This window comes from Lathyrus oleraceus, chromosome 4 (assembly GCF_024323335.1).
Source record: "Lathyrus oleraceus cultivar Zhongwan6 chromosome 4, CAAS_Psat_ZW6_1.0, whole genome shotgun sequence".
NCBI lineage: Eukaryota > Viridiplantae > Streptophyta > Magnoliopsida > Fabales > Fabaceae > Lathyrus > Lathyrus oleraceus.
The window spans coordinates 409590930-409602232 of record NC_066582.1 but is presented as its reverse complement, the minus strand read 5'-3'; the positions used below and the strand labels follow the sequence as shown (position 1 = coordinate 409602232).

Genomic DNA, 11303 nt, shown 5'->3' with positions numbered 1-11303 from the left:
GTTAACACTGTTTGAAAATCTGTTAGAAAACACAACTCTTGTGCAGTCACAACCCCAATTGCATAACTCTTTGACAACACAACCCTTGTGCCGTCACTAACCCTAATGCACCAATTTCAGACCGTCAAACACATCTCGATTGTTGATTCAGTATGATTGATCAACACGTCATTGCTTCACCATACTAATGTCGGATCAAGAAGCAAACGACCATTGATCGCTCAAAGGAAAATAACCATTAAGTGTTTGAATGAATGAAACAGGAACAATATATCATATATACCGTATTTTGAATCAGGATTACTTATATCATATATAAAACTTGATCGATCTCGATTTAATTACTCGTTTATTCTTTGATTTATTCTGTCTTTAACTGTATTATTACAGAAAAAAACAGTTATCAGATTCATGGTTTCGTAAGTGGCTCTGATACCACTGAAGGAGAATGGCAATCCAAAACGCAGCGGAATTTAAAATTTCTCCTTTAAAGATCCTTACGAATGGGCATGATCAGTGATAAAATCATTACCTCTTGTGGCGATCACGAACGTTGAACGATGACAACGCCTCTACTCAGTCCACACGAATGGATTCCTAAAATCCCAGTGCTAGCTGCTATGAATGAAGGCTTTGAGTGAGAGAGAGAAAGAAACGAATTTGCAAGAGTGACAAATGCTTCTACCCAAGGGTTCTATTTATAGAACCACTTGTGTGGGTTGCAAGCTAAAAAGCCCACTCAAATGTATATGGCCCATATCTTATAATATGCCAAAATCACTTAAGCTCGTGGTACCTTACCATGTTTCGTATTCTACTTAAGTACACCGTACCTTACAATGTTCTATAATTCACTTAAGGGCACCGTACATTACGGTATTCCTTAATTACTCTATCTCTCATCAATCCGTCCTTTGTGTGTGACCCTATAGGTTTTTGCGACATTGGTAATTATATTAAATCACATATTTAACATAATAAACAGTGAGCGGTATCTAGCAACACATCACTGCTACCCAAGACACGAAAATGTCATGTGATCTGATAAAATCCTTCTGTGATAATAATTATGTGTATAATTTCCCTTTTGCCCTTATGTCTATATTGAACACAAGGCATAGACCATGTCATCCTTGTCCAGTTCAATATTGGGCCCATAAACATTTATCCTGTTACGCAGGATGGGCAAATTCCATCTAGGTCACTCATGTCCCTTAGCATGCGTCGTGGAGTACCCATCAACTGTCTTTATGGTTATCTAGTTACGGATAACGTTTGATCAGCAATAAAGCACTCGACTCTACATCTAGGGTCCATAGTGGTTTCAGGTCGAAGAATGGTATTCACCATTATCACCATGAGAACAACTTATGACACTTTGCATAACTTTCTATATAGTATTCTCATAGCGGGTCAATCCGGTATAAATATTACTCTTAATTTTCATACCTTTGTTTGAGACTTGATAACTCCTTATCCATGATCCATGAGATGTGATCATCAGTCTATAAACATAATAGTCTTCATGCTTTAATGTTATCCCACTTCACAATAAAGCTCGACTACAGATACTTTAAGAATAGTGTCCTTATGTTTAATGTGATCTCATGATTAAGTCACACTTGATACATTAAACGCACTAGCTATTCTAGGGACTTTATTAAACAAACATAATAAAGAAAAAGCCTTTTATTATTAATAAATAATTTGATACAAGTACCAAAAGTATTGGCCTCTAGGGCTTACACCAACAATCTCCCACTAGCACTAGAGTCAATCAGGCATACCCCTAATGCCCATAGATCTAGTATGGCCATCATGCTTCTGCTGCGCAAGAGGCTTTGTCAGTGGGTCAGCAATATTGTCAAGTGTGGGTACTCTGCATATTTTCACATCTCCTCTATCTATTATCTCTCGAATGAGGTGATAACGCCTAAGTATGTGTTTGGATCGTTGGTGAGATCTAGGCTCCTTAGCTTGTGCGATAGCACCATTGTTATCACAATAGAGACCAATGGGATCCATAATTCTAGGAACTATGTCAAGTTCACTAATGAACTTTTTGATCCAAACGGCTTCCTTTTCTACACTTGAGGCAACAATATACTCGGCCTTGATTGTAGAATCAACGACTGTATCTTGCTTTGAACTTTTCCAGCTCACAACGCCACCGTTTAAGCAAAACACATAACCAGATTGTGATCTAAAGTCATCCTTATCTGTCTGGAAGGTAGCATCGGTGTATCCAATTATAGCCAACTCTTCTTGACCTCCATATATCAAGAATGAGTCCTTAGTCCTTCTCAAATACTTAAGGATATTCTTGACAGCTACCCAATGGGCATCACCAGGATCAGATTGGTACCTACTCGTTGCACTTAAAGCATACGAGACATCTGGTCGAGTACATAACATGGCATACATGATAGATCCCATTGCAGATGCATATGGAATCTTATTCATGCGATCCCTTTCTTCCTTAGTTGAAGGGGATTGTGTTTTTGACAGACACAGACCATGTTGCATAGGTATGAATCCTTTCTTGGAATCATGCATGTTAAAGCATCTCAGCACTTTGTCTATGTACGTACTCTGACTTAGGCCAAGCAGTTTTTGTGATCTATCTTTATAGATTCTGATTCCTAATATATAGGCTGCTTCACCTAGGTCCTTCATAGAAAAGCATTTCCCCAACCAAGACTTTACTTGTTGCAGGGTAGGGACATCGTTTCCAATGAGTAATATGTCATCTACATATAATACCAGGAACACGATCATGCTCCCACTAACCTTCTTGTAGACACAAGGCTCATCTTCGTTCTTGATGAATCCATATTGTTTTACTGTTTCATCAAAACAAAGATTCCAGCTTCTGGAAGCTTGCTTCAATCCATAGATTGACCTTTGTAACTTACATATCTTTTGGGCTCTTTCTGGTATGTCAAATCCTTCAGGTTGTGTCATGTACACATCCTCAAGAAGATTCCCATTAAGGAAAGCAGTTTTGACATCCATCTGCCGTATTTCATAATCATGATATGCAACGATAGCAAGTAAAATCCGAACAGATTTAAGCATTGCAACTGGTGAAAAGGTTTCATCATAGTCAACCCCATGAATTTGTTTATATCCTTTTGCAACCAGTCTTGCCTTATAGGTATGTACCTTACCATCCATGTCAATCTTCTTTTTGAAGACCCACTTGCATCGTATAGGGTTAACTCCTACAGGAGGCTCTACCAAGGTCCAAACTTGGTTTGTATACATGGAATTCATTTCAGATTTCATGGCTTCTAGCCACTTCTCAGACTCGGGACCTGTTATGGCCTCTTGGTAGGTCACAGGCTCATCTTGATCCATGAGTAATACATCACCTTGATCTGTTATGAGATATCGATATCTCTCAAGTAGGTGACATATCCTGCTTGACCTACGCTGGTCTTGTTCTACTTGAGCAGGTTGCTCTTCCACAACTACTTGTGTTTCCTGCTCTAATTCCTCCATAGGTGTATCGATGCTTTGTGATTCTTGAATTTCTTCAAGCTCTACTTTCCTCCCACTGATTCCTTTGGAAATAAAATCCTTTTCTAGGAAAACACCAGTTCGAGCGACAAACACTTTCCCCTCTGAAGGATTGTAGAAGTAATACCCTCTTGTTTCTTTAGGATACCCCACAAATAAGCATTTGTCAGATTTGGGCTCAAGCTTAGTTGAAATTTGTCGTTTCACATAAACTTCGCAACCCCAAATATTCATGTAAGACATATGTGGTTTCTTACCACTCCAATATCTCATATGGTGTCTTCTCAACCTTTTTGGATGGAACACGGAGATGCTGTCAATAGTGCATGTCCCCAAAAGGAGTTTGGAAGATCGGCGTGACTCATCATGGATCGGACCATATCTAACAGGGTTCGATTTCTTCTCTCAGATACACCATTCCATTGGGGTGTTCCAGGAGGAGTAAGTTGGGATAGGATCCCATACTCTTTCAGATGGTCATCAAACTCTAGGCTTAAATACTCACCACCTCGATCTGATCGAAGAGTTTTAATATTCTTACCTAGTTGGTTTTGTACTTCATTCTTGAATTCCTTGAACTTTTCAAAGTACTCTGATTTATGTTTCATTAAATACACATAACCATATCTACTGAAATCATCAGTAAATGTGATGAAGTACTGAAAACCTCCTCTGGCTGGTATGTTCAGTGGTCCACATACATCAGTATGTATGAGGGCCAGAAGATCATTAGCTCTTTCACCTTTTCCTGTGAATGGAGACTTTTTCATCTTTCCAATTAAACCAGATCTGCATGTCTCATATGATTCATAGTCAAAAGAGTCCAAGAGTCCATCTTTATGGAGTTTGGAAATGCGTTTCTCATTTATCACTACAACAAACAAGACCTTAGACAGCGCTTTTTTTAGCCTTAGACAGCGCTTTAAAGCGCTGTCTAAACCTCCGCTGCTAAAGGTTTAGACAGCGCTTTTTTAAATCTTAAAAGCGCTGTCTAAGCCCCCCCCCCCTTAGACAGCGCTTTGGCCAAAAGCGCTTTCTAAGACCCTCCTATTTTAATTTTTTAGGTATACCTTAGACAGCGCTTTTCAAAAAGCGCTGTCTAAGCCCCCCCCTTAGACAGCGCTTTAGGCAAAAGCGCTGTCTAATCCCCCCCTTAGACAGCGCTTTTTACAAAAGCGCTGTCTAAGGTATACGAAAATTTTTGAAACTTTTGTTTTAAACCACATTTTTTCCAGGTTTATAAACCAGAATTTCTACCTGTTTTCAACCAGATTTTGACAGACAATTATCACATTTTATATATGCCATTTTGGCCTTTTTTCTACCAATTTTTGGCTAACAAATATATATATATACCAATTCAAACCAATTTTGCCTTAAATGTATCAAAATATATACAAATTTATGTACACATTTACAAGTCATAACATATACTACAAATGTACACATTAATTACACAAATTTATGAACAAACATTGAGCTTTAACATTGAGCTTTATCATGAACAAACAAATTTATGGACACATACATAAGCTAGTAGACTAGAAGTGCTTTTGGAGTAACAGAAATCTTTGGATTCATGTCACAGTCCAACAATATGTTACTTGCTTTTAGATCTCTATGTATTATTTGAAGTCTAGAATCTTCATGAAGATAGAGAACGCCTCTTGCTATTCCATTTATTATATCAACTCGTTTGGTCCAATCAAGATGTGCACTTTTCTCTGGATCAACAGAAATGTAAGAAACATTAGGGTCTAGCGCAGTTGGTTGATGCGCAACGTATGTGAGTGTTGTAAACACATGAGTACCGAATTTGATAAATATAATCCTAAAAAACGGTGAAAATTGGAATATACTACGTACCAAAAAGGACGACATCAAGGCTACCATTGGGCAAATATTCATAAACAAGAAGCTTCTCTTCTCCATCGACACAAAATCCTAGAAGCTTTACAAGATTTTTGTGTTGAAGTTTCAATATCAACATAACCTCATTAATGAATTCTTCTGAACCCTGCTCAGAACAAGTTGAGAGCCTCTTGATTGCCACTTCCATGCCATCACTAAGTATACCCTGCAAATAAAGAAACAAAACTTCCATACGATGATAATCGTTCATACAAAAAATGTGAATAAACTTGAATTCTATATACCTTGTAAACAGGACCAAATCCACCTTGCCCGAGCTTATTTGAATCGGAGAAGTTTTTGGTAGCCACGCAAAGAGAACCAATATCAATAAAAGGGAAATCATTAGATATATTACCTTGTCCGTTCTTTCCTAATTACAAGAAACAAATGAATTAGAACTGTTACAAAACACAGGATAAAAAAGATGAAGATTCATCTCAAAGAAAAAATAAGCTTGAGGGCTTGATAAAAGATGATAAATCAAACAACTTACTTTGCCAATTTCTGATAAAGCATAAGTAGAAAATGATAATTATTATCACCAAGACTACCCCAACTGCAATAGCAGTAATCATCCATATTTTGCTTGATTTATCTGCATAAAAAATCAATCAAAACAGGTTTTGACAGAATGTTAAAGAACAGTGTTGAAACTTAAGAAATGCTTACTTTTCCCTCCTTGGTTAGTTGAAGAACTTGTGGATTCTGTTTCACCGAGATAAAATGGATAAAACTCATATCTTAAATAACAGCTACGACTCCAAACTCGTGCACCAATGGAGGCATAGCAACAACCTGGTATATCTCCAATAGCACTTTGCAGACACTTACTGCAATCATTGGCTGATAAATCTCTTGTACACTGCACTAAAGCATATACTGTCTTATCTTCGAAAGCTACTTTTCCAGTAGCATACATGTTCGTGGAAACATTAAAAGACGCTATCTCAGTAAGATTATTCAATATTTTATTCACAACAGAAGCTTAGCATTGGACATTACCGTAAAAAAAGCTAATTTTACTGTCATTGGAGATTTCAGAAGACCAATTTGAAAGTATAGTTTCCACGTTTTTTCTAAACAAAAGATTAAGCTTATTGGCTATAAACTAGAACTAAAATCATTCAAATCCCTCTAAACTGTTTGCTAATTTCTCCAAATCAGATATCTTTCAATGATAAAAACATCACAAGTAAAACAATATAGACATTTGTTTCTTTACCTTATTTCTATTATGCAGTTGCTCTCGACTTTTTGTCGAGACAAAGCAGTACCCGACTTCGATATTCACCAAGAGCCCATATAGGAAAAATGTTTCTGTATGCTGAGTAATTTATAGTACAATTCTTGTTGAAGTTTCCCATTATTTCCTGCACAAAACATGTATCTTATCAGCTATCTCTCATCAGTATGCACTACATGTCTACTGCATAGCAACAGATGTTCATTGTTACCTGTTGAGGAAACTCCCCGTTTTCCATTTGTGAATTGATCAAAACCTTGGCCGCACGATGCAACGGAGCGGGATCTCTTTCCGCCTATACCATAAAATATCGATAACGCTCTTAGTTGTAAACAAATCTCAGCATTTAGCTCAATTAGTTTCATGTTACCTGGCCTGCTTCAATTAGTGCCAACATAGCCCAAGCAGTGTTCACTACATGAGACTTATCTCCTTCCAGGTTTGTGTATACCTTGTATTGGCATGAAAGATAGCTCTCACCCCATCCACCAGAAATCTTGTGTTGTTTCGAAAGCAAAAACTCGCACGCCTTTCTAATGCTTTTGCTGTCTTTGTACCTCTTACCTGCACCTATAAGCCCACTTATTCCAAACCATGTCCCATATGTAAAGCATACTCCCCATGATCCATACCTATAATTTTGTTCATTAACTAAAATCATTTCGAAACCGTTTTTGTCGAGTAATTAAGTTCTTGGACTAGTAAAGCAAACCAAACCAAACCATGAGCCATCGGCTAGCTGTATGCTTTCAATGAAGTCTGCAGCCTTGGCAATGCAGGTCTCTATTTCCACCTTCCTGTGCCGCGGATATCGTTGAGCGAATAAGGTGAGACTTTGAATCGCTGCTGATGTGCATTCTACATACCTATAACAGACTCATTTTTTACAAATTCGAACGACATAGAAAACATTACAAGAAAATGTGTCAATGTGAGGTACATACTGATAATCAATGGCGATATCTTCAAATGTTTCAGTTGGATTTAGTTTCTGTGACAGAAACGAATAAAGTGTCAAATCATTTAAGAATTGAATCTAAAGTAACTAGAGAAAGTAATCAACTGTACCTCCAGCCATGCATATGATCTTGTGAGCTCATAGGATGCAAATCCACCATTTCTATTCTGGAATATATTTAATGTGGAGGACCAAAATGATTAAGCCATGTGGTTGAACTGTTGAAGTTCTAATTAAATTTTAACAAAACCATTCTTTTTATTCCTGAAAGTATTTAAATTGTTTAGAGTTTTTAATTACTCCATCCTAATCCAAACATATACCTGCAGGGATAAAATAAAATTGACCGCATCGCAGAACTGTTCGGTTTCCATTGCATTCCCAACAGTCTCAAATGACAGGTTTGACAACAAAATGGCTGCCTGAAAATACCATAGAGAAAAGATATGTGGTTCTCTCAAATTTAAATCAAAAGAGTTTAGGTGATTGAAATATAGGTTTGTGTGACCTTCAAGCCTTCTGCAGTACAATCTGATACAGACCAACCATTGTCTTGAGTTGAGAAAGGCCAACCACCTTTCGAAATGTGGCGATACCAGCTATTACTATCGCCGGACCTGTTCATTGTCACCTTCAAAAACAAAATACTTTATTTTCATATGTTTATCTTAGTTACTTTCTTAAGGTTAAGAACTTTTACTGAAAATACAACAATATTACCTGTGAGTGTGTTATAAAATTATTAGCTTTCTTAAGCATCGAACCGTATTCATCATCAAGTTTAGTAGCCAAAATAGCTTGAACAGATAAAGCAACATCCCAACATTGAGAACCATTATATCCCTGCATTTTCATTCCATCCTCAGCCATGAATAAAACACTATCATCTGCAACAGGTTCATTCCCTCACACTATGGACCATAAGCTATGGGAAAGCAGCCCATCAAAACAATATCATTCCATCATCAAAGTTGCAACAAGCAAGGTCAATGCACCATGAGATGAGTCAAAGAACAAAGCTACAACAAACAATTCCATCTTTCAACACAAAAACATGAGCCAACCTGCATCAGTTCACAGAAAAATCAATGCAACAATATCAATCCCTAACGTTCCACATTAGCAATGTTCAAAGCACAATTCACAAAAACACAAAAAACCATAAATTCACCTATTTACTTTTTCACCGCAGTAAATCCACATCAGTCAAAAACAAGACAAGAAGAACATTCAAAGTACAAGGGCAATTGCTTTTCAGAAGCCAACACACATTGGAGAAAACATTGTTTGGCAACAACAATTTCATTACCCTCTTTTATCCCCTTTGCTTTGCCTTATCAGAAATCAAACCAAACCCTAATATTTTCACTATAAAAAGAAGCACACTCAGAGCAAGAAGGAGGTGGAGCAACCCTAAACAGTTAAGGCAAGCCACCATTACCCTTAAACCCCAAAAATAATTCAAGTTATCAGCATCAGAAATTCTAACCCAAACCTCTCTCAAATCTCTCAACACTCACTCACTTTCTCTCAGAAACCGAAGAAGAAGAAGAAACAAAATACATAAAGAAAAGATACAAAGTGAATTGACCTAACCTTTGTTATCGTCGTGGTGCTCCGGTCTTCTTATCCGGCGAAGCAATACCTCAAACCCCTCCATTTCCTCAGACAAAGTTACCACGAGGTAGAGTTTTGCATGGGGATTCAAACCCCCCTTGTTTGAGACTCTGATTTGCACCCATCATCATTTAATTTTTGTTTTCCAATCTAGTGTTCTTGAGTTCCTCTCTTCGATTCAGCCCGGTGCTTATGAATTATGTTGTTTGGTTTGGGTATTCGTTTTTAGCAAGGTGAGACGAAGAGTTTGGTGTAAGGTTTAGGTTGTCTTTGAGCTCTACCGCTGGCGGCGATGAGCTCCGGCGCGGCGGAGCGGGAGAGGGCTACTTTAGAGCGTGTTTTAAAAAATTTGAGGGAGGGAAGAGATTTCAGACCATCCACTCTTTAGTTTTATTAATTGAAAGACTTTAAACAGCGCTTTCTCAAAAGCGCTGACTAAAGTCTATATTTAAAAGCGCTTTCTAAAAGCGCTGTCTAAGGGGGGGTCTTAGACAGCGCTTTTAGAAAGCGCTGTCTAAGACCCCCCCTTAGACAGCGCTTTCATTATTTTTTTAGAACATTTTCCGTGTTTTATTTTTATTTTAACCTTAGACAGCGCTTTCTTTTAAAAGCGCTGTCTAAGATGCGCTGTTAAAAAACCTTTTTGGCGTAGTGTATGTGGCCTAATCGACAATGCCAAAGGTAAGTTGGATTTAACTCATTAGGTTTCATCCTTTTAGTATTAATGTTATAAATAGGCATTTCAAGATCAAGGACATATAATCCATTGTTCATTTGTGCAGTAGCATAGAATATATCATTCAAATAAATTGAGCAACAATTGTTCTTTATTATAAACGAAAAACCAAACTTGTCCAAATAAGAAACGGAAATAATATTCCTGCTAATTGCAGGTACATAATAACAGTTCTCTAACTGAATTATTAAACCACTAGGTAAAGTCAATACATAAGTTCCTACGGCTAAAGTAGCAACCTTTGCTCCATTGCCAACTCGTAGGTCGACTTCACCTTTTGCCAAATCTCTACTCCTTTTTAGTCCCTGCACATTGGCACAAATGTGAGAACCGCATCCAGTATCTAATACCCATGATGCAGAAGTATATAAATTAATTTCAATAATAAAAACACCTGAAGTTGAAGTCTCTACTCCATTCTTCTTATCTTCCAGGTACTTTGGGCAGTTTCTCTTCCAGTGTCCGGTCTTACCGCAATGGAAGCAGGTGCCTTCTTTTGCTATGCCTCCACTAGGCTTCAAAGCAGCAACGGTGGGTTTGGGTTTGGCAACTTCCTTGCCTTTCCCTTTATCACCCTGCTTAGTGGGCCTTTTGTTCTGTCTCTTTCCATTTCCGATTATCAGAATGGACTTCCCTTTTGACTTCAGATTCTGCTAAGCAGTTCTTAACATGGCGAGCAGTTCAGGAAGAGATTTGTCCATATCATTCATATTGAAATTTAAGACAAATTGACTGAATCTATCTGGCAACGATTGCAAGATCAAATCAGTCGCAAGTTCCTTTCCGAGGGGAAAACCCAATCTCTCAAGGTTTTCGACATACCCAATCATCTTGAGCACATGGGAACCTACAGGGGCTCCCTCAGCTAACTTGCCTTGAAAAAGGGCTTTTGAAACTTCAAACCTTTCATGCCTTGCTTGCTCTTTATAGAGCATCTTCAGGTGTTCGATCATATCGAACGCTGCCATGTTCTCATGTTGCTTTTGCAATTCTGAGTTCATGGTAGCTAGCATGAGACAAGCAGTTTCATTGGCATCATCGACATGCTTCTTATAAGCATCTCTTTCTGCCTTAGGTGCAGAACTAGGAGGTTCCTCTTCAGGAACAGGTTTCTCCAAGACATACAGCTTTTTATCATGTTTGAGGATAATCCTCAGGTTTCGGTGCCAATCCAGAAAATTTGTCCCAGACAATTTTTCTTTGTCAAGGATTGATCGCAAGATGTTGTTAGAGGTGTTTGTTGTCATGGTAATCTACATAAGAATTAATGAAAATATAAGTATCAATAACATATTTAATTAGGCCTTTAATTA

The 11303-nt window shown here is 37.8% G+C and overlaps 2 protein-coding genes across 3 annotated transcripts; both read right to left on the bottom strand.

The window, feature by feature from the left end:
* Positions 1-1824: 1824 nt before the first annotated feature.
* On the bottom strand, positions 1825-6639 carry LOC127137749 (cysteine-rich receptor-like protein kinase 10; the record flags this gene model as incomplete). Its single annotated transcript, XM_051064176.1, has 7 exons — positions 6106-6639; positions 5930-6031; positions 5679-5806; positions 5389-5599; positions 5057-5246; positions 4997-5015; positions 1825-2397 (listed from the first exon to the last, which is right to left on the bottom strand). Coding segments are annotated over exons 1-7 (1473 nt in total), but the record flags the coding sequence as incomplete, so codon positions are not given.
* On the bottom strand, positions 6172-9637 carry LOC127135603 (cycloartenol synthase). Of its 2 annotated transcripts, none has more exons than XM_051062264.1 (11): positions 9234-9637; positions 8358-8701; positions 8146-8268; positions 7961-8059; positions 7748-7804; positions 7624-7670; positions 7402-7545; positions 7050-7311; positions 6891-6974; positions 6659-6806; positions 6172-6298 (listed from the first exon to the last, which is right to left on the bottom strand). In XM_051062264.1, exons 2-10 carry the CDS (start codon positions 8505-8507, stop codon positions 6669-6671), a joined length of 1104 nt encoding a protein of 367 aa, XP_050918221.1. In that variant the 5' UTR covers positions 8508-8701; positions 9234-9637; the 3' UTR covers positions 6172-6298; positions 6659-6668. The 2 variants fall into 2 exon arrangements, with proteins under 2 accessions (XP_050918221.1, XP_050918222.1); XM_051062265.1 differs by having other exon boundaries at positions 6203-6333.
* Positions 9638-11303: the final 1666 nt, after the last annotated feature.

Coding starts and splice junctions, on each gene's coding strand:
- LOC127135603 (XM_051062264.1), bottom strand. CDS start 8,507: ATGGCTGAGGATGGAATGAAAATGCAGGGATATAATGGTTCTCAATGT. Junction 8,060..8,145: donor GTACTGCAGAAGGCTTGAAG/GTCACACAAACC, acceptor TGGTATTTTCAG/GCAGCCATTTTGTTGTCAAA. Junction 6,975..7,049: donor CACTAATTGAAGCAGGCCAG/GTAACATGAAAC, acceptor TTTATGGTATAG/GCGGAAAGAGATCCCGCTCC.